The 23,843-nt window shown below is 40.9% G+C and overlaps 1 protein-coding gene across 1 annotated transcript in view; it reads right to left on the bottom strand.

Annotated features, from left to right (window-relative positions):
- Window positions 1–2,142: 2,142 nt before the first annotated feature.
- Window positions 2,143–23,843, bottom strand: part of ptdss1.S (phosphatidylserine synthase 1 S homeolog) — a 35,069-nt gene continuing 13,368 nt past the window's right edge. Inside the window, 10 exon segments of the mRNA NM_001096780.1 lie at window positions 2,143–3,131; window positions 5,730–5,796; window positions 7,465–7,533; window positions 9,328–9,427; window positions 11,000–11,065; window positions 13,514–13,626; window positions 15,098–15,239; window positions 17,137–17,288; window positions 20,929–21,087; window positions 22,401–22,525. Of these exon segments, the coding sequence (NP_001090249.1) occupies window positions 3,043–3,131; window positions 5,730–5,796; window positions 7,465–7,533; window positions 9,328–9,427; window positions 11,000–11,065; window positions 13,514–13,626; window positions 15,098–15,239; window positions 17,137–17,288; window positions 20,929–21,087; window positions 22,401–22,525 (1,082 nt within the window). The 3' untranslated portion in view covers window positions 2,143–3,042.

Genomic DNA, 23,843 nt, shown 5'->3' on the forward strand with positions numbered 1-23,843 from the left:
TTGTATAGAAGAATGCCTATACTGACATTATATAGCAACCTGAGTCTCTGCTGTGGCTATCAATGAAGAGGTCAGGCCACAAGCCTTGGCTATTAGCCCTAACTTATTGTTGGCTTTTTGAGGGGAGGTTATCACTACAGGAATAATGAAGATAAATAAAGTTGGGGCAATTGAGGCAAGATGGAGTCAAAGGAAAACCTTAAATTGCAAGGCACTAACATCTCTTTAGAAGCCAGGAAAGAAACATTAGGAGCTTCATTACAGTTTCTCCTTTTTCATTTTTTTTCTTGCTAGAAATAGAATACGGCCCTTTAATGTGATGTACCGTATTTTTATTCCAAAGTCAATCAAGGTCAGCCTTGATTAAAATTAGGGATGCACCGAATCAACTATTTGGGATTCGGCTGAATCCCTGAATCCTTCTGGAAAGATTCGTCAGAATACTAAACCAATTCTTAATTTGCATATGCAAATTAGGGACAGGAAGGGGAAAAAGTGAAAAAAAATCTGAATCCTGCTGAAAAAGGCTGAATCCCGAACCAAATCCTGGATTCCGTGCATCCCTAATTAATGTTGACAAATGCATGCTAAAGCCTTCTCCATATAGTTAGCCAATTATTCAATACACTACACTACGAAAGAAAGCTGTTTAACCTCTCAAAGTAGTCAAACATAGTCTGCTAAATGGAAACATCGACCAGCTTTGATAAATTGGGCAAACATTTCCATGGCAGGTGGGCTCCATTTATTTGTCAACATCCATCATGCACAGCTGTAACTGGACTTGGCTTCAACTGCACATGCTCAGTGGAGTGATCCCTTCCAAGAGAAGAATAAGAGGAGAGAGTTTAGCCAGTCAACCCTGCTGTTAATCTGATTTTTGGGAATATGTAGGGTAAATGGGGCTGTATTGGAGGTCACAGTGGTGCACTCTGAACTAGAGGTTTGTTCTCCTCTAATTTCAGACAAGCACAATTACATCTGAACTGGAGGATGAGATCTGCTGATGCGTCGGCATCCAAAAAAACCTTGTTATAAAGCAATGAGGGCTGTTCCGTTCAGTTAAATATGAAGCACAGAAAACCGTTCTTCTAACATGTGATCCTGGCAGAGCCCACCAACTGCAGAAGGGCTGGAGCGCATAATGTCGGGGGTATGGAGAGACAGAGATTATTTGGGAGAGGAAGTTTCAGGGAAAGAGTTTTCTGAGTGATAGAAAGAGAACGTGTGATGCCAAGGTAAAGAAATAGAATGTTGGTTTTGGCGCAGTAAACATTTTTCCTGTTCCCCTGCACCAGATGTCACATTGTGTGGCCCAATATAAACCCCCCGGGAGACTTTTTAAATTATTCTGCACTGCTGTGAAACAAGGCTCCTTATAAAAGCCATAACCAAACAGAAGCCACCTCCGCTACAGAACTGCAGCTCTAATCACTCCCAGCCAAGCAACAGTTTAGCGAAAGTGGGAGGCTAATATTTGATCATCCCCATCTTACTGCCATAGCATTGCTTATAATGGCTGGAATTGAGTTTTGATAGAGTTCTAATAGAGTCTGCACATTGGTTGGTGGGAATAATACTATTTGGACCAAAATATGCTCCTAGCAAGCCCTATGTCGCCCGCACTGTGAGGGAGCAGATTAAAATGTTGTAGTTGGTTCAGACGGCATTTGTTGCATGCAATGCTCGGGCAGCCTCCCTAAAAAACAGCAATGAATATACCAGAGAGGGGGGTGTGCAGTAATTGACAAGCTAGCGTTGGGGGTCGAGGGCCCTGACTAGGGGTAAGTAGACCAAAGTCTGACAGTTGCACCGGAGGAATGTGCTTCTGCCTACACCTAGTACCAGTCCTGGATGCACACAAATAATGTCCCAGCTCATTATGCTCATACGTGTTACACAAGACAGACGAGGAATCCCTTGATAGGCTCTGGGCTCATAGTCCAAATCCCTTGATTATGTGCATGTGCCGGACGAAAGAATTGTCTGGACCAAAGAGTGTTGTCTTTCAATTGATTTCAAACTTGCGCCCCCTGCACCAGCCCAAACCTTCTCACACCATATACTGGGACTTGCAACCAACTCACATCTCCCAGAATTCCCTTTCTACACCGCACACACAAAATAAAATTTCTCAAGATATTTATTATAATGATAAGTTTATTTTGTGCCTCAAAGATGTGTATTTTAGTCATGTTGGCAAATGAGTCGTGGCTGGTACAAGATCTGCCTTTCCCTGTTTACCCGAAAAAGTCCTACAAGCCCCACTCGTGGCAGCTACAAAGTCGCAGGATCAATTTGTGCAGGGTGTTTTGGCATTCAGGTTCTCATCATGTGCATTTTGATTGCGACCTGCCAACCTGCATGATGAGGTCAGAAAACATTAAACACAAGCCTCAGCCTATGGCTGAAAACGCTGGCTTTTATGATCAGTGAACGAAGACCTGGATGTGGTTAAATCTATTCATTCCTAATGGAACAATTACATTAGTATGCAAGGACATAATAACAGTAATAATAAAGGTAGCCCGAGTGATGGTCGTATACAAAATGGGGGGGAAGGCTGTTCAAAATGCCAGAAAAAATAAGCAATAAAAGCGTTTCATTCCCAGGTACAAAGCTCTGGAAGCCAAAGTGTCGGGTTAAAAATACAAAGGTCTACCGACTGAAATAAAACCAGCAAAGCTGGGTGCGAGGAAGCTTTGGAAGTCATCTGTGATAGCAGAGACATTTTGTCACAAATAAGCAGTGTTTGGGCCAAAAAGTGTTTCTCCGCTATAGGGTGGAGGTGTTTGATTGCCTGCAGTTTGCAGTATTGAAGATCCAATGCCTATCATGGTTCTGAGAAGCTTATAAATGATATTAAAGAGCAGGAAATGGCTTAGAAATCAAGGTGTTGAAGGAGCTTTAACTTGTGAAATTTTTAAGGGAAAAAACCCTGATTGCATGATCCTTTTCTGCCTCCAATTGTCTAAAGGCTCCTCTTGGGTGTGAACCACAGTACAATTGTGTTAGCTCCTGCTCTCTCCACGCATGTTCCATTTACTTCTTGCCAACCCCGTTGGTGACTTTTCCTCTGTGGCGGTTCTTTCTTCTCGACGTACCTTCACTCTGCTTTATTGGGGCTTCAACTATCAGTAGAACAAAAGGGGGGAAAGAATTAAAGGTTTCTGTTAAAAGTGCAAAAAAATAGGCAGAAAATCCATTTTAAATGATTACAAAAATCTGGAAATGGAATGAAAACACTTTGGCCCTCCAGGTGCTCTAGCTTCATTCAACAACATACAGGCAGGTTAATTGGCTCCTGACTGTGATAGGGACCTTAGCCTGGAAGTTCCTCTTGGGCTGAAACTGATGTGAATTATATAGAAGGGCTGATTTATCCTAAAATCTACACAAACCTTGCGTGTATTAAAGCACACAACTTACACATCCACTTGGGTGGAGTCCTCATTGGTTGGCCGCAGTAGTATTACCTACAGGTTTGACTTATGAGACAAGGGAAGATCTGGAGATAGCGCCACCTTAAATGTGATGATAAATACTGGGCTCCCGCAGGAGGCTGTGTCAATAGGTGACAGAAGGGATGCCATCGCCACTAGTAAAAATGGGATTTTATTTTTTTTGCCTTTAAAAGTGTTTACTTAGAAGTCGAAAGTTGATGGCAAAATACAGTACAGTGATGGCTGTGGATTTTTTTTGAGTCTTCACATACGTTAAATGAAGCAGGAGCTTATTCCAAAAGGTTATACTAGTGCCCCATCTAGTGGCTCTGGGAAATATTCTTTAAACACATGGAGACTGTGGAGTCTAATGTTTCCTGATGTCCTTGAGTTAAACAGTAAGTCAGATACTCAATATTCCTTCTGATGTCAGACTGGTAAAGGTTGGCTTCCCACAGTAAATTCTTCTAAGGCCAAACTGATAGGAGACGGTCACCTTGGGCCATATTATCTAACAACAGATTTACTGATTGGTCGAGAGGGAAATCGGAACATGTGCTTGCTCTGCACGAACCACAGCTAAGCAAAACTTAGTTCTAGGCCCTCTACAAAGTATCAAAAGCAAACTCATCTCTTAGTTAATCCAATCCTAAACTCTTTATAATACACGGGTATATGGTGGCTGGACAAATAAGGGCCCCTTTACTTTATGAATAGGGAGGAAAAGAGACGGCTTTCACAGACTCTGCTCTGTTGGCTCAAAGGAGTGGTTCAACTTTACGTTAACTTTTAGTACGTTATAGAATGGCTAATTCTAAGCAACTTCATTTGGTCTTAATTTTTTTTATTGTTTTTTTTAATTATTTGCCATCTTCTGACTCTTTCAAGCTTTCAAAAGGGGTTAATGTCCCCATCTAAATATCAAATGCTCTGTAAGGCTACACATGTATTGTTATTGCTACATTTTTTTACTCATATTTCGATTCAGGCCTCTTCTATTTCAGGCTCTTTTTCAAATCAATCATTGTTGCTAGGGTAATTAGGATTCTAGCAACCAGATTGCCGAGCTTGCAAATGGGAGCACTGCTGAATAAAAAGCTAAATAACTCAAAAACCAAAGATAATAAAAAAACAACTGCAAATTGTCTCAGACTATCACTCTCTACGTCATACTAAAAGTTAAAGGAAAACTATACCCCCCAAACAATGTAGGTCTCTATAAAAAGATATTGCATAAAACAGCTCATATGTAAAACCCTGCTTCATGCAAGTAATCCATTTTCATAATAATATACTTTTTTTAGTAGTATGTGCCATTGGGTAATCATAGATAGAAAATTGCCATTTTAAAAAATAAGGGCCTCCCCCTGGGATCATAGGATTCACCATGCACACAACATACCAACAAACCATACATGTTAGGTCACATGAGCCAATTAACAGACAGAGTTGTGTCTTTTGCTTCCACCCTTCTTCCTGTTACAGTTAGAGCTGCAGTATTTCTGGTCAAGTGATCTCTGAGGCAGCACACAGACCATCACGAAATGGTGGCTCAAGGCAAGAGATGTAAAAGGGCAATATTTACGTATTTATGTCGTGGGGTATAATTTTCCTTTAATTTAAGGTTGGCTGTGTAGATTGGAAGCTGTTCCTAATTACTAACTAGTATTACTTGGAAAACTATTCTAGCAGTTCTCCGGCATAGGCGATACATTCACACCATGGACACATTGCCTAGACAGGGGTCAAAGTGATTACTACTAGGGATGCAGTGAATCCAGGAATCTGTTCGGGATTTGGCCTTTGTCCTTGTGCCTGGTTGAACCAAATCCGAATCCTAATTTGCATATGTAAATTAGGGGCCGGTAGTGAAATCACGTGACTTTTCGTTACAAAAGAAGTATTTGTTCCACTTTTTCCATTTCCTGCCCCTAATTTGCACATTTTAATTAGGATTCGGATTTGGTTCTGTATTCGGCTGAATCTTTCACCAAGGATTCAGCCGAATCCCAAATAGTGGATTTGGTGCATCCCTAATTACCACTTCGAGAACAATTATGTACATTATTCTGCCCAGGCAGAAGGTAAAGTGCTACATACAGAATAAGTAACCACAGATTTATCCTTGCCAACAGAGTGGGGTATCCGTTATCATTGTCAATATATTTTAAAAGGAATGACAGGTTGCAAACCCGAGAAGGCCTATCCAGTATGATAGATAGATATCTGGGGAAGGAAACTGACGGCTCATCTCTCAGAGCACTGGCACTTAATCTGTATACTTACCTGGTTTGTCATTGTGATGCCAGGGAATGTCTGTGTTGTATGTGCTGTCCTCACACTCTGAAAATGTCTGCAGAAGAAACACAGGTAACATGTGCTGCAACTGTCACATTAACCTGCCACAGGCACTAGGGGTCGCTCTTTTAGCCGTCGCATCTATATATGAATGTTACTAGTGGCTCTGTTAAATACACTGAGGGCCACCATTAGAAATCATGGGGCCAGTACAACAACATTTTCTGTGCCCCATCCCAGCCCCCAAGCCCACCCCAGATCCCGCCCACACCACTGTTAAAACACCACACATAGCTAAAAACGGTAACCCCTCCCCCCACAAGTTATGAAAAGCCATTGATGGTGATAACCCTCTTATAAATTAAAAAAAAACAAAAAAACATTGGTGTCAGGGCCCCCCTACAAGTTAAAATAAACGTTGGCACCAGGGCCCCATATAAAAGGTTTTTTTTAAAAAAAAAAACAAACTGGTGCCAGGGACTCCCCTTACAAGTTAAAAAGAAACACTGGGGCCCCAGAGAACATTTTTTTTTATTTTTTAAAACATTGGTGGCTGGGGCCTATTGAGTATTAAAACAATACATTGGTGGCCAGGGGTTTAATAGAATAAAAAAAACAAAACACCAATCCGGGGGATCCGGCTAATTCAAAAAGTGCAGCACAGCCGGACCCCCCCTTAGGCCGTGCCCTGTACAGCAGTACCCCCTGTGCCCCCCTGTTGGTGGCCCTGAATACAGTTATTTCATACCTCCCAACATTTTGGAAATAAAGAGGGACAATAAAGTTGGCGTGCGTAGTGTGGAAAATTTTTCTGACCACACCCATTTTTGTGGCCACACCCCCCAATTACCATGTTCATTTGACAAAATTTGGCAGGTTATGAAAGTTTGAACACATTTCTGGTTTTTTTTTTGCTAATGAAGGTAATTTGACCTTTAAGCTGTGAGTCTAACTTCTCCCAAGGGACCTGTTATCTTATGTTGTTACAATTACTTATTTAATTGTTACAAAAGTTTCCAAGTGCACCTGTGTGCTCTCTGCCAAAAGCCAATTAAGTTAGAAACATTGTTTCTTTTTCTGACTGTTCAGTGCAGAGAAAAACGGGACTTTCCAGTACAAATGAGGGACTGCAGGTTGAGCTGTCAAAAGAGGGACTGTCCCTCTAAAACCGCTTCACAGAAAATAATGGCGCTCACGTGGCACATAAGATATGGAGAATTACTGGGCACGGTGTCTCAGTGGGTAAGACTGCAGGGCTAGGATCCTGGGTGTGATTCCAGCCAGTAATGTGTAGGAATGCACCGAATCTAGGATTCGGTTCGGGATTTGGCCTTTTTCAGCAGGATTCAGATTTGGCCAAAACCTTCAGCCTGGCTGAACCAAATCCGAAACCTAATTTGCATATGCAAATTGGGGTGGAAGGGAAATTGTGTGACTTTTTGTCACAAAACAAGGAAGTTAAAAATGTTTTCCCTTTGACACCCCTAATTTGCATATGAAAATTAGGATTCGGTTCGGTACTCGGCGAATCTTTCACAAAGGATTCGGGGGTTCGGCCAAATCCAAAATTGTGGATTCGGTGCATCCCTTGTAATGTGTGTATGTTCTTCCCACATCTGCATGCATTTAATCTCACAAACAATGCTGACAGGCAGGTAAACCGTCTCCTGATGAAGTTGTCCCTAACATATGTGTAAATTTGACAAGGGATGTAGAGTCGTACCTTCTCTCGTTGGCCACAGTAATCGGCGTACCACACCATGCCATACAGACACAGGAATGTAATGATTGCCTGCAGGACAGAACACAATGGGCATTAAGCATCAGGCCACAACAATTCTGCTAAACTGAATAACAGCTACTGCACTATAATAAGCCATCAATAGAAAAGGGATCTGGCGGAGACAGACTACCCCCCGCCCCATCCACAGAAAGTGCAAATAAATACAGATGGAATTTGCATGCAGTCAGTGATCTCAGAGTTAGGGTTTATCCTTAGTCTATTTTCCCTCAGACAGTAAAGGCCAAGGCACAGCTTATTGTTTGCACAGAACATTCCTTCTCCGTGTATCACAGTTGCCAGCATTTCCATGGACACTGCCATTGGGTCCCGCTACCCTAAGGAGGAGGATAATGTGCCCTTTATTCACGACTTGCTTTATGAGGATGGTTATAACAATGCCCATCTGAAAATCTGCATTTCTTCATGCGTGGGAGATACCATATTACTTATCAAGGCATTGCTGTCTTTTGCTTTATTGTTAAAAAATCAATTTTCTGAGAAAAGAAATGGCAACCTGCACTACAATATATTATTATTAACATTTATTTATATAGCGCCAGCATATTTCGCAGTGCTGTAAAGTAAATGTGTTTATACAACTAAATCACATTAATTACATACATATAGAACATATGGAATTACATACATCACAACCAATACGGTAGAAAAGGTGAGGAAGGCTCTGTGCAAAAGAGCTTACAATCTAAAGGGAAGGGAACAAGACACAAGGTGTGGGAGTTGGCAAGATCAGAATTAAAGGAAAACTATACCCCCAAAATGAATACTTAAGCAACAGATAGTTTATATCAAATTGAATGACATATTAAAGAATCTTACCAAACTGGAATATATATTTACATAAATATTGCCTTTTTACATCTCTTGCCTTGAACCACCATTTCGTGACTCTATCTGTGCTGCCTCAGAGATCACCTGACCAGAAATACTACAACACTAACTGTAACAGGAAGAAGTGAGGAAGCAAAAGGCAGAACTGTCTGTTAATTGGCTCATGTGACCTTACATGTGGTTTGTATGTGTACACAGTGAATCTTACGATCTCAGGGGGCGGCCCTTATTTTTTAAAATGGCAATTTTCTATTTATGATTACCCAATGGCACATACTACTAAAAAAGTATATTATTATGATAATGGTTCATTCACATGAAGCAGGGTTTTACACATGAACTGTTTTACTCAGTATCTTTTAATAGAGACATACATTGTTTGGGGGGTATAGTTTTCCTTTAAGTGAGTGAGAGATGTAGTACTGTATGTGGTATTGCATTTGGTAGTTAAGCAGAGTGAGGGTAGGCTTCTCTAAATAAGTGTGTTTTAAGAGATTTTTTGAAAGCAGAAAGTTGGACAGACTGAGGGAAAGAATTCCAGAGTAGGGGTGCAGCCCTTGCAAAGTCTTGAATGCGAGCGTGTGAGGAGGTAATGAGAGAAGAGTTGAGGAGCAGGTCAGTAGAGGAGCGTAGCAAGCGGTTGGGTGAGTATATAGAGATGAGTTCAGAGATGTCGGGTGGGGCAGAGTTATGAAGTGCTTTGAATGTCAAAGTCATGAATACTTTTTATTTTCAAGACCTTACTTCATTAGATCATTTATGACCACTAGGGGTGCTGTTCTAGTCATCTCTATGAAGTGCTAAATGGTGCAAGCAAAAGGATCAGCCCAACTGAGCGAGCTTGGCAGGCATCATAAGTTTACAAGTGCGGCCCTGTTCCAATCAGTGGGGCGGCATTCCTACAGGATAGAATGGAACAACAGCTCTATGTGCTAGAATTTTTAATTTACTCACCACAGAGAGAAGCCAGAGAACCACATAAAGTAGATGCGTTTTATTGAAGAGATCTTGTCCAAATTTTATACAGACTGAGGCTTCCAGGAAGGCAATTGCGCTGCAACAATACAGGAAACACCAATCATCCAAAGTGCTAGAATATTTATATATCTTAACCTGATATGCCCACTAACGGCTGGGCGGTATCGGGTGAATCCAAATGTTCGGCCCAGGTGCCGAACGATAGGATTACAATGCTATGAATGGGCGCCGACGGGTTGCAGGACCGCATCAACTAGCGGATTCTTAAAAAAAAAAAAAAAATCAAACTTGACCGATCGATATCTGCCTGATATTGATCGGGAGGACCCATCGGGAGCCCCCACACATGGGCAGATAAGCTGCCGAATCAGTCTAAAGGTGTATGGCCACCTTAACTGCTATCTGGTTACCTTCCCATTGTTCTGTGGTTAGACTGCTGGGGGGGAAGGGAGGGGGGTGATATCACTCCAACTTGCAGTTTAGCAGTAAAGAGTGACTGAAGTTTATCAGAGCACAAGTCATGTCTAGGGGGCAGCTGGGAAACTGACAATATATCTAGCCCCATGTCAGATTTCAAAATTAAATATAAAACAAATCTGTTTGCGCTATTTAAAAAAACAGATTTCAGTACAGGAGTCTGCTGGAGCACTTATGTGTTTTGAAAAAAAAAAAAACAACCAAAAAACATGTTTTGCCGTGACATTATCCCTTTAAGCTCTAGGGAACGGCTATTCCATGAAACCCCAATGTAAGTGGGTCACCCAGCTGATCTTCCAACCAGCCTTCTTGATCCAGCGCAGACATATTGCTGGCACTCGTGAGACCGCAGCAGGAAAGGCAAACTTGAGCTGTGTCGCTGAGAGTTGTTGTTCAGAGATAGATGGTGCAGACAATACTTTATTTCCACTGAACAGTACAGCAAAGCTGGAGGGTCTCCGACCGGAAGCCCCTCATACACATACCACACATGTATCAACCTGTACTAAGCAGAACGTTAAAGCAATATTTTGGGGCACTAAAGGTAGTCTAGCCCTGCTCCGTAAGTCCACTTCAGATATAAAGTATGTTGATCTTATTTAGCAGAATGTAGTATATATATATATATATATATATATATATATTTAATATTTATATAGGCAAATTGTACTTATAGATGGGCTGTTCTGACTAATATAGTGCTTCGGTCTCTATGACAAGCAATTAAAAAAAAATATCCTCTAAGAATCATTCACGGATGATCCCAGTTAGTGATGATAAAGAGCATGGCAACTGCAAGTCTACAGCAAGTATCACTGGCAAAAAGTTTGGCCCAGTCCTGTAACCTATAGCAACCAATTGAAACATCTGATTGGATACTGGTCTGGGACAAACTCACAAACACATATGTAACTACATCAATTCATTACTACTTTCTATGGACTATTTAGAGATATTTTGTTGCCGACAACTGTTGACTGGCAAGTGCTCTAGAATCGGCTAGAGGGGGCTACAAGCATCCTACAGCATTCTTCTTACCTGGCCAACACACCAATCTCTATGCCATTAAATCCATTGTCATATGGGCAACAAAATTAAAAGAGATAAATAATTAACAAAAAAAATAAAAAATTTAAATGAAAATCAGTGCTGCACGTAGCAGAGAACTTACCCAAACACCCAGCACTGCGTTCCAACCCTTTTGCACTGGGTGTCGGTGAGATATGCATAGTATTGCCTAGAAAACAAAAATAAAACAATAGTGGTAAAACACCTTTAAAGATTAGTAAATAACTGCACTATAAGTAACGAACATGAGCCTTTTGAGAAGTTGAAGCAATGGGAGGATTACATGTGAGGTATTTCCATTGCCTGGAAGATTCCCTTTGTCTTTCCATTATCATACTTCACACCAGACGATGCTAAATTGTACAGCTGCCCCCATGGCCCAACCAAAGTACAAATCGAAATTGGGCTAAATGCTCATTTGCTGTTCACAATACACTTGGCACAAAATCACAAGGGAACCTGGGAGAATGGAGCACAAAAAAGGTTCTTGAACCACAAAAAGCTATAGACTGATCAATGGGGTGTCCATAGACAAATAATAGGGCACCATGAATTTAAAGAAGAGTTGAACAGAATTATTCTGCATGTGATGCACCTCAAAAATGACAACTGCAAAGTTACCCCAATATACGGTTTCCTTGTGATCTTGGCAGCCCCCTTGACTAGACTCTAGTTGGTGTTGCAAGGTTTGAGCTATGTGCAAGTTTAGATCACCGTGCGCAATGCGGAGCCATGATGAATAGTGTGGATTGTGATTTTAAGAGTTATAGAATGTGGTCCTCCCATCCAAGGTACATTTCTTCCAGTGTAACTGAAAGGGATTCTGTCATGATGTTTATGGTGTCTTTTTATATTCCCAAATTACACGGTTTACACTGCAAATAATTCACAATATAAAATTTAATTCCTGAACCAGCAAGTGTATTTTTTTAGTTGTAATATTGGTGTGTAGGTGCATCTCATGTCATTTTGCCTGGTCATGTGCTTTCAGAAAGAGCCAGCACTTTAGGGTGGAACTGCTTTCTGGCAGGCTGTTGTTTCTCCTACTCAATGTAACTGAATGTGTCTCAGTGGGACCTGGATTTTACTATTGAGTGCTGTTCTTAGATCTACCAGGCAGCTGTTATCTTGTGTTAAAGAGTGATTATCTGGTTAACTTCCCCTTGTTCTGTTGTTAGGCTGCTGGGGGGGAGGGAAGGGGGTGATATCACTCCAACTTGCAGTACAGCAGTAAAAAGTCACTGAAGTATATCAGAGCACAAGTTACATGACTGGGGGCAGCTGGGAAATTGACAATATGTCTAGCCCCATGTCAGATTTCAAAATTAAATCTAAAAAAAATTCGGTTTGCTCTTTTGAGAAATGGATTTCAGTGCAGAATTCTGCAGGAGCAGCACTATTGAAAAAAAAACAAAAAACATTTTTTCCCATGACAGTATCCCTTTAAGGTCGCCTTTCACTTACATTCAATTTCAATCTGCCTAACCATCAACTAGAAACACAACAAGCAACTGTACATTATCCGGCAGAGAACAACTTATTATCTTAAGTTACAAGATGAACTAAAGGACAATGAACAGCAGGTTAAATTCTAGAATGCAGAACTAATCAATGGAATTGGGGAGTCAAAGTGGCCATTTGGACTAGAAACTCCTAGTACTGTACTCTGCTTTTGTTTCTTATTTGAAAATACAACTCTCCTTACAGCAACTCTCCATACAGCAACTCTCCATACAGCAACTCTCCATACAGCAACTCTCCATACAGCAACTCTCCATACAGCAACTCTCCATACAGCAACTCTCCATACAGCAACTCTCCATACAGCAACTCTCCATACAGCAACTCTCCATACAGCAACTCTCCATACAGCAACTCTCCATACAGCAACTCTCCATACAGCAACTCTCCATTTTGGCATTAAACATATTTGGGGGAATGTAATAAAAGTCGGTTTCGGAAAAACTATTCGCAATGCGAAAAGTAATGCATTTGTGCGAACAAATTTTGCTTTGTGCGAATTTAATATAGCTTTTGCGAACCCAGAAACTGTTTAGCGACCACTTCTGACAGTGGAAGACCGTTTGTGAATTTTATAGTTTGCGCCATTGCGCAGTGAATATAATAAAATTTCTTACTGAAAGAGTCGTTATGTTTGCTCCAAAAGATTACGACACCTTCAAGCACTTCTTAAGAGTGCGGAAATAAAATTCGTAGGGATGCACCGAATCCACTATTTTGGATTCGGCCGAACCCCGAATCCTTCGCGCAAGATTCGACCAATACCTAATCAAATCCTAATTTGGGGTGGGAAGGGGAAAACTTTTTTTTTTACTTGTTTTGTGACTAAAAGTCATGCAATTTCCCTTCCCGCCCCTAATTTGCATATACGATTCCTGAACCAAATCCTGGATTCGGTGGATCCCTAAAAATTCACAATGCGCAATTAGAATTCGCAACGTTATAATAGTTTAAGGAACAATATTACACTGCAAGATGTGGATTTTTGATCTTATTGGTGCGAATTGTTTTGCTCTTTGCGACTTTTATTACATTCCCCTTACGGTGTTCAAAGTCTTGTGACCCGCAGGGTGGAAAAGCAGAGGTGCAGTGTTACCTTACAGTGGGTGCTGTGATGGTACCAATGAAAAGGATGCGGCACCAGCTCAATGGGTGACTTGCTTGAAACACAAAGATGTGCTTTAAGAAGAATGTATTCAGTTCAGTCAGCTGCAGGGGAAAAAAAGCAAATGAATTAACTTTGGAACACTTGTTTATCTTCATGGAAGAATGGTATAACTATAGAGGAGACAGACCCTGAAACTGATGGGGGCCCCAGGAGATGTAGGGTGACCAGTGGAACACCACATAACATTAGCCTAAAGGTGAGCTGAATACTTCCAGTATGTATCAAGAGCTGTGGGCTAACTAAAGGAATCTAAGCTTACTGGAAAATGAGGGTTATAGTTGCACTCCGTTATTACTCACTAGGGATGCACCGAATCCAGGATTCGGCCTTTTTCAGCAGGATTCGGACGAATCCTTCTGTCCAGCCGAACCAAATCTGAATTTGCATACGCAAATTAGGACGGGAGGGAAATCACGGGGCTTCGTGTCACAAAACAAGTAAAAAATGTTTTCCCCTTCGCACCCCTAATTTACATATGCAAATTAGGATTCGGCCGAATCTTTCGTGAAGGATTCATGGGTTCGGCCGAATCCAAAATAGTGGATTCGGTGCATCCCTATTACTCACTATTCATTATACCTTTAAAAAAGAACTAAACCCTAAAAATGAATATGGCTACAACTGCCATGTTTTATATACTGAACTTATTGCACCAGCCTAAAGTTGCAGCTTGTCAATAGCAGCAATGATCCAGGACTTCAAACTTGTCACAGGGGGTCACCATCTTGGAAAGTGTCTGTGACACTCACATGCTCAGTGGGCTCTGAGCAGCTGTTGAGAAGCTAAGCTTAGGGCTCGTCACTAATTATCCAGCAGAAAATGAGGTTGGTCTGTAATATAAGCTGATGCTACAGGGCTGATTATTAAATTCTGATGCTAATTGCACTGGTTTCTGTGCTGCCATGTAGTAATTATCTGTATTAATTACTAATCAGCCTTATATTGTGACATTTCTATTCTATGTGTACTGTATATTGTGAGTGGGTCCCTAAGCTCAGTAAGTGACAGCAGCACAGAGCATGTGCAGTGAATCAGCAGAAAAGAAGATGGGGAGCTACTGGGGCATCTTTGGAGACACAGATCTTTACTGCTAAAGGGCTGTGGTTGCCTTGGGCTGGTACAGAAGCACAAAACATAATGTACAACATTTCTAGCTACTTCTTTAGTTTTACTTTCCTTGTCCTTTAAGGATTTCTGTAAACTTATGCTTAGTGTAGGAGAATGCTGGCAAAGGTTTATGCTCTCTCTCTGTACAGATACAGAGGGATAGGGCCTCCTCAGTGAACTCATAAGAGATCCTCAGCCCCTAGGCCATGCCCTGGTCTGTTTTATCATAAGACAATTGAAGGACGGCAGACATACGATTATGGGGCACACATGATAAACACTATTTGGGGGAAAGTTAATATAGTTAAAAAGTTTTGGGTAAACCTTTATAGATGCTAGGGGAAAGACCTGCACCAGGAATACCACAAATGCCCATATATAGCTTTATAGTGTTATTTCTATTACCTGCCAGATAATCATGAAAAGATAAATTCCAGCTACTCTTTGAAAAGATGATTTGGGGTCAAACCACCGCACGTAGATCCAGCTCGCTGGCGTGAATTGCAAAACGGCTCTCTTGATTTTGCCTGTTGTGGTGTGAATGTCCCTATGAGAAAAGAGCAGCAGAAAGTCGCAGCGGCCCAAAATAAACCACATCATTAGTTGTGCAAATATGTCCACCTGTGCTTGAACGTGAGGAATTCTGAAGAACTAAGAATAGCCAGGGTCAAGGCAATGTTTCTATTTGGGGAGGAACAAGGAAGAATGTTTCCCAACACGGGATGATACATGGCTTCCTAGGGCAATCAAGGGCAGACAACTGAAATGGGATTGAGGCTCAAATGATGGGAAAAAAAATATCCTATATTTCTTGAAAAGGTTTTTCTTCAGATGGAGCAGACTTTATAAGTGTATCCTGTCTATACTGCACATCATTCATTTAAGAAGTAGTTGGGTCTATTAAATGCTTAGTAAGATCTGTTCCATTGGTTTACAGCCTTAACAACGATGGCTTGTGCCTACAGATCTACAGTGCAAATATGTTGAGGAGCGCACTACACTGTAAAGGATAGTAAAAAAAAATGGCTCAAGTCAAATTAGCAAGTCAAATTAGCACTAACACTTACTGAAACTCACTGACTACAACTTCTACAGGAGACTGACCAGTTACAGGGACAATGAGTGAGACTGCCCTTATCTCAATTCCATATCACCCACTGCCATTTCATGCCTTCAACCTTTCTTTCTTGTTGCTCCTTAAAGGGATACTGTCATGTGAAAAAAATTGAATCAGTAAATAGTGCTGCTCCAGCAGAATTCTGCACTGAAATCCATTTCTCAAAAGAGCAAACAGATTTTTTTATATTCAATTTTGAAATCTGACATGGGGCTAGACATATTGTCAATTTCCCAGCTGCCCCAAGTCATGTGACTTGTGCTCTGATAAACTTCAATCACTCTTTACTGCTGTACTGCAAGTTGGAGTGATATCAACCCCCTCCCTTTTCCCCCCCCAGCAGCCAAACAAAAGAACAATGGGAAGGTAACCAGATAACAGCTCCCTAACACAAGATAACAGCTGCCTGGTAGATCTAAGAACAACACTCAATAGTAAAAACCCATGTCTCACTGAGACACATTCCGTTACATTAAGAAGGAAAAACAGCAGCCTGCCAGAAAGCATTTCTCTCCTAAAGTGCAGGCACAATTCACATGACTGGGGGCAGCTGGGAAATTGACACAATGTCTAGCCCCATGTCAAATTTTAAAATTGAATATAAAAAAAATCTGTTTGCTCTTTTGAGAAATGGATTTCAGTGCAGAATTCTGCTGGAGCAGCAGTATTAACTGATTCATTTTGAAAACATTTTTTTTCCCATTACAGTATCCCTTTAACTCACCCTCAGCTTCTTTAGAACTCAAGTGTCTGATTCATGATTGCTGCTAATAGGTCAATGGCCCAACCACTGAATGGCAGTCATCCACTTAAGATTGCAAGCTGTTTGGAGAAAGGACCTTCTCCCATCTGCAACTCTTAACCTATATAACTATTTATTGCTATGTTTATTCCCCATGTCCGTACCATTATTGTGTTGTAAATATGTAAGTAGCATTATATAATGATACATATATAAAAGCCCATCCCAGTAGCCCCATATTTTATGGCCACATTTCTCTGGAGCTTACATATTTCTTTAGCATCAGAGAGATCTACCAGACATAGGATTTTTTTCTAAACTGAAGAAATAGGCTTAATGATTTGGCAATAGGAGGAGCACAGCATTATATCTCATTAAATCAAAGTAGAATAAATCACAACTCAAGACAAATGAAGAGTCATAGTGACAATCATAAACAAAAAAACAAGTAGGAATTTCTGCATCGAGGACCCCAGGTTGCACTTGCATGAGCTAAAGGCTGCATAAGCCCCAAGTGGAAATGCTGCAACAATCTCCAAAGTTCAAAGATCTTTTAGCAACCAATGTGTTTGTATTTTGACCTACTTGAAGCTTGCCCAGTGATATGACCTCATCTCCAAGAAGCGGCAAACTACCATGCCCAGCAAGATGCCCCCGCCATTACACAAGAGGATGTCCAGAATCACTTGATCCCACCAGCATTCGGCAAAGTTAGGAAGGAGGTGCATAAAGAACAGCTTGATGGTAGAAAAGAAAGAAACACAGTGAGAAGGAATAGCGGGGAGAGGAAATTTGGTGTAGCCTTTTTTAAACTAGGTTAAAGAATCTACCAAGGTAAAGAACCAGTCGATGGAAAACCACAGGTCATAGTAACTAAAAATAGTAACATAATGGAATGACTATATTCCCACAACCATGAACATTCCTATAATCGTTAGGATCAATATCAAAGGGTAAAAGCTCAACTACCAGTTATTCAAATGCTTTTGAAAAGAAATTAATGCTTCTTAGGATTAGCGTTTAAACAGATTTTCGGAACTTGAAAGGTATTTATTAAAGGCCACACAGGCAGATCATTGTACGGTTTGGCTTTTCATCCCAAGCATACATGGGGCCCTTAGTTGCACAGTGGTCAGCAGTGGCAAAACTGAAATAAAGCAGACCCCAGGCTGTAGGATCTGCTATATAGTATTTCCTCCTCTCTAGCCCCTTTCCTACCTTAAACTTTGCCATCTGCTACAAGAGGTGTGAGCGAGCCATAGGGTGGTATGGACTGCTGTCAGGAGGGACTGTGTGTGCAGTGAGCAAAGTGAAATTTTGTGAAAATTACTATTCCCCCCCCCCATAATGCAGTGTTTATCCCCATAATACTACCAACATTACAGTTACAAAGGGACAATGCTGTACTTACCGCAATTCAGCCTGATTTGACAAAATTAAACACAACTGTTCATTCTCTTTGTCGAGAATCAGGTGCAGATGCGCAAATATTTTATCTGGTGTAATTTCCAGTGTTTGGGGTGTAAGTTATATTCTTTCTTGTGTTTTTATGCTATATGGCAATTTATAGAAATCACACACACACACACACACACACACACACACACACACACACACACAAAGAAGTACGGTAGATGCTTCCCTGCCTGACAGAACCAGGGTCTGCCACAGACAAGAAGATAAGAAGTGGTTCCGCACTCCAATTTTAAAACATCGTAAATATTAGTTTAAAGGTAAGCACGCTACACATGCTGCTTGATTTTCCTTTTAAACTATGGACGCATAAAGATTTACGATGTTTTAAAATTGGAGTGCGGAACCGCTTCTTCTTATCTTCTGCTTTGTGCGGCACGGGACGCCGATGGTCTCCAGCACCCTTGAAGCTGTTTGTGAGTAGGCTTTCTTCTTTGAACTCTGTCACAGACAAATTCAACAGAATGGGAGGCGACTGCAGGTGGGGAAAGGTGTTTTAACTAGGGATGCACCAAATCCACTATTTTGGATTCGGCTGAACCCCCGAATCCTTTTCGAAAGATTCGGCAGAATAGTGAACCAAATCCGAATTTGAATATGCAAATTAGGGGTGGGAAGGGAAAAACTGTTTTTACTTCTTTGTTTTGTGACAAAGTCACGCAATTTCCCTTCCCGTCCCATATGCAAATTAGGATTAGGCCGGCAGAAGGATTTGGCCGAATCCCAAACAGAATCCTGGATTCGGTGCATTCCTACTTTTAGCTATTGTTGTTCTCCTAGAGGGCACCGTGGCAGTTAATATGCATGAGCCATATTAACAGAATATCTACCCCATTTAGTACAGCTCTTAATACTGGCCATTGTTGCTGCTAAATGGTTTCACTCTGAAAGGCATGCAAGGTGGTCAGTCCTCCTCTGGATATGTTTGTAGAGAACTTTGGAAATGTTCAGGTTTTTTTTATACTGAATGGCTCCCATATAATAATTAAAAAGTCATCCCTTTTCAGTATAATTCTATAACAGATGGCTCTGGTTTGCATGAAAAAATCATTTGAAGTAGGAAAATCCATTAAGTAGGACAAGCTAGAAAAAATACATATTAAATGCTCTTTGCGCAGCATAAAATCGGCATTACCCAGCCCTAATAAACAGCATTGAGCATAATGTGGAGAGAGGCCAGCAGCATTTCAGAGCAATTAAAGGGCCAATCTGTTCCACAAGGGTCACCTTGTACAAGTACATATGGCAGCTGTAATGCTAAAGTAATTGGCTTCACACAAAACAAATACATGCTATCCTGCGTGGTTGTCAAATGTGACTGCTAACCAGCCAAATGGGCACAGCTTATTGGCTACTGCAACAGCCCCAAAGTATTCTCCGCAACATAATTAGTCTTTTAGGCGGAGAATCCGTTATCAACTGGGCTGCAGACTGAGCTTAATGGGAAAATTCAAGAGAGGGGTTGATATAAATTGAAAAATCCCTTTCATTCTGTTGAACCTAAAAAAAGAAGCAGTTGAACGGATTATTGTATCAATAATACTCAGGTACAGAAAGAGCTACTGAAGATATTATGAGTAGGGCTGCACCAAATCAAGGATTCGGTTCATGATTCAGCCAGGATTCTGCCTTTTTCAGCAGGTTTCGGATTAGGCCGAACCGAATCCTAATTTGCATATGCAAATTAGGGGCGGGGAGTTAAATCGCGACTTTATGTCACAAGATAAGGAAGGAACAAAAAAAATTATCCTTCACACCCCTAATTTGCATATGCAAATTTGGATTCAGATCGGTATTCAGCCAAATCTTTCGAGAAGGATTCGGGGGTTCGGCTGAATCCAAAAAAGTGGATTCGGTGCATCCCTAATTATGAGAGAGTAATGGTGCCAAACATAGACTTTATTCATCAGATAAGACACGGGAGGAAAGTGACAGTGAATTATCTCCAACCCCAACCCCACAATTCTATTTTCATTGAATGTTTCATTCTCCTTCCAAACATATACAGTCAGCTGGTATCTCTATCTTCCACCGAGAAGCTCCTCTGAAATACTATGTGATCTACAGTACAAGTATAGGCTCTATTGTCTGGAAACCCTTAAACGAACAGTTCAGTGTGAAAATAAAAACTGTATCAATAGATGAGCTGTGGAAAATAAAAACAGTTTTCGGTATAGTTAGGCAACGATGTAATGTATAAAAGACTGGAGTGACTGGATGTGTAACATAATAGCCAGAAAACTACTTCCTGCTTTTCAGCTCTCTAACTCTGAGTTAGTCAGTGACTTTAAGGGGGGCCACACGGGACATAACTGTTCAGTGAGTTTAAGAGAGCTGAAAAGCAGGAAGTTGTTTTCTGTTCTGTTATGTTACACATCCAGTCACTCCAGCCTTTATACATTACATTTTTGGCTAACTATATTAGAAACATTTTTTTATTTTGCACAGCCTATCTATTTAGCCAGATTTTATGTTTTATACTGAACTATTCCTTTAATGCTGAAAAACTCCCAACCACTTGGAATGCCATTTCCGGCACATCGACTGGCACTTTTCCTCCACTCCCCTACGTCCCCCAATGCACCATGCATACATTTAATTTGTTTTGAAGCCGGTGCAACTGCACTCTTAATTAGGTGACCCACTCAGTCTTATTGGCAGCCCCAGAAAATGGATCCAATAAAGCAGGAGCAGTGGGGGGAGGTACGTAATTTTTTTCCCTGCTGCCGTAACGTTCTTTTCCTTGTCCAACACTTTTTCCTGGGGGGGGGGGCCCACTGTCTTTGCCTTTCTCTTATATTTTGTAATTCACATTTTCAGCACAGCAGTTACATAAAATTGTGTCACTTTAACAGTAGCAAATCATTATCAGATACCCAGACCGTTACATTCACCACAGCTCACCTCCGTCAGTTCCCAAGTGATGCTGATTGTCCAGCACAGGCCGTAGCTTCGGATTAGTAAAGCCTTCATGGCCCAGCCCCAGAAATGCCCAAAGGCAAATATGTCAAAATGGCTCAGTATTCGTTCCCATGTGATTAAGTGACAGTTAACTGCGTACTCCTACAAGAAAGGGTATAAACATATAGAAGTCATAAGCACACTACTTGCTAAAGGGATTATTCACCTTCAAACACTTTTTTCATTTCAGTTGGTTTCAGATAGTTCAACAGAAATAAAGACATTTTCCAAATACTTTCTATATGTGACCATTTTTCTAATATTGAAGCGATTCGTCTTCCGAAGTCACCGAATCCTTTCAGATGACTACAGAAGACGAATCACTCCGAGTGCCATCCTCCTGCTGGCAATTTACATTTAGCCGGTGGGAAGGCAGGAAAGGCAGTTTGGGGAGATTAGTCGCCCCGAAGAAGAGGAGATTTGGCGCCGGGCAACTAATCTGCCCGAATCTGCCGGTGTGCCCTGACCCTAAAAGCAGCTCTGGGAGGGAGGGGAGCATCGACTCTCTAACTGATCTAAATTGATACATCAGTTGATACATTTGTTATCTTTGTCCCTGCTGAGCAGAATTGATACAATAGTAGCTAATATTCCACAGATTTTGCTTAGAAATATATCAATTAATGGAATCAACTAAGGGGCACATTTATCAAAGGTAATTTCAAGCTATTTTTTGTGTACTTCGAGTAGGGAATAGTCCATATTCGATTTGAATTTGAAAAAAATTTGAATCTCGAAATTTATCATGTATTATCTCTTTAAAAATTCGACTTCGACTATTCGCCATCTGAAACCTGCCGAATCACTGTTTTAGCCTATGGGGGACCTCCTAGAACCTATCTGGAGTCAATTGGTGGGAAAAACTTTGAATCAACTTAATTTTGGTTGGTCTTTTTGTATTCGAATATCGAAGTTTTTTCAATTTGAAATTGGACCCTTGATAAATATGCCCCTAAATGTAGCAAATTGTAACCGTTCAGAATCTGCTCCTGGAGCTGCCAGACTGAAACACTACAGACATGAACATTCAACTTTAAACTTCAATTTTGGGAAAATGGTAAAAAAAATAAAAGATGGAAAGCAACTGAAAAAAGTCTTTATTTCTGGTGAACCGCCTGAAAATAAGTGGACTGAAAAAAAGTGTTTGGAAGGTGAACAGCCTCTTTAAAGATCATGCATGGTACAGGTAGCATTTTATCTGCTAAGAGAGAAATGAAAGTCAATGCCCATGTGGTCTGCCATTAACTTGAATGGTAACTCCCACTAATACTTGTTTCTGCGCATGCAGCCTACCCCCCGACTTCTATGTCCATTGCTGCCTGCCATTGACTTATGACCAGGGATGAAACTAGTTACCATTCAAGTCAATAGCAGACAGCATGGGTGATTAAGTAAAAAAGCACCGGCACACTCACCATAATATCCGCTTCTCTTGTAGCATATCGAAGGTTTGGATCCAGCCAATACATTACAGCCTTTACTTGTTCAAAATTAAGGAAAAGCAGGAAGACAAGGAACAGGAAGTAGAGTACACTAAGGCCTGAAATTTTAAATAAATAAAAAATAGGTTAAATAGATTAGTTAGTGCAAGTGCAAGGACTAAAGGATTTTAACATCCATTATTCACATCACTGTAACAAACAAGATATTTGAAACATATAGCCACACATAGGGGCAGAGATTTATCATAGGTTGAGTAGTAAATTCGAATTCAAATCATAATTCACACCTTCGAATTTTAATCCCCCTAAACTTTTTTTGGACCAGGGACCGTTTTTTTTTTTTTAGAGGACCCGGGGGTGGGGTCGGCGGTGGGTTTCGCGGCAGTCGGGGGAGGGGTCAGCAACAAATTTGGATGCGCTGGCATCTATTTGGGGGGGGGGGCGGCTTCCAAATCGGGGCGCGCCGGCATCGAAATCGGGCCACGCCAGCATCGAAATCGGGGCGCACATTTTTGCACTCTGGGCTCGGTGGCCCAGTGCGGGAGTGTCCGCGGCCCGCTTCTGGGCTGCGTCCCGGCGGTTGGGGACCCCTGCCCTATTTGAATATAAATTCGGATGGGAGATTTATCACATCTCAACCATGGAAACTGAAACCTAATGAGAGACTTCACCTAAAACCTGCCAAGTTCATGTACAAGTCAATGGCAGAGGTCCGTTGAGCCATTTGGATAAGTTAATAGCTTTTCTGACATTTAAGTTTTTTTAGGGCGAAAAGCTTGATTCGTACGAATTGAATACGATTCGAATTTTCGGGTGGGAACCATTCGATCGAATATCAGACATTTTTTCTTACATAACCTCCCAGTCAAATTGTGAGTATATTCGAATTTAAAAAAAAAAAAAAAAAAAAAAAAAAAAAAAGTCACATGAATCCAGAATCCCGACCTTTGATAAATGGGCCTCATAATGTTACACTGCTTGGAGTGCTCATTCGGAGCACTTTGCAAATCTACAGTAGTGCTTCTTTAAAGTTAAGTTTTAGTATATTATAGAATGTACTATTCTCCAACTTTTTAACTGCCCTTTTTTCGGCTGAATAGGTCCATTTTCGATCGAATTCGAATCATACGAAGTAATGTCGCATTCGAATCGTATAATTCGAAGTTTTTCCAAAAAAAAAAAACCTTACATTTTTCAAAGTCCACCAATTGACTCCAAGTAGGTTGTAGGAGGTCCCCCATAGGCTAAAGCAGCAATTCGGCAGGTTTTAGATGTCGAATGATCAAAGTCGAATTTTTAACGAGACAGTATATCATAAAAGTCACATTTTCAAATTTTTTTCAAATTTGGACTATTCCCTTTAAAGTACACAAAATTTAGCTCAACATTCAAACTGTTTTAATTCGAATTTTCACT

The sequence above is a fragment of the Xenopus laevis genome, chromosome 6S (genome assembly GCF_017654675.1).
Source record: "Xenopus laevis strain J_2021 chromosome 6S, Xenopus_laevis_v10.1, whole genome shotgun sequence".
NCBI classification, from domain to species: Eukaryota; Metazoa; Chordata; class Amphibia; order Anura; family Pipidae; genus Xenopus; species Xenopus laevis.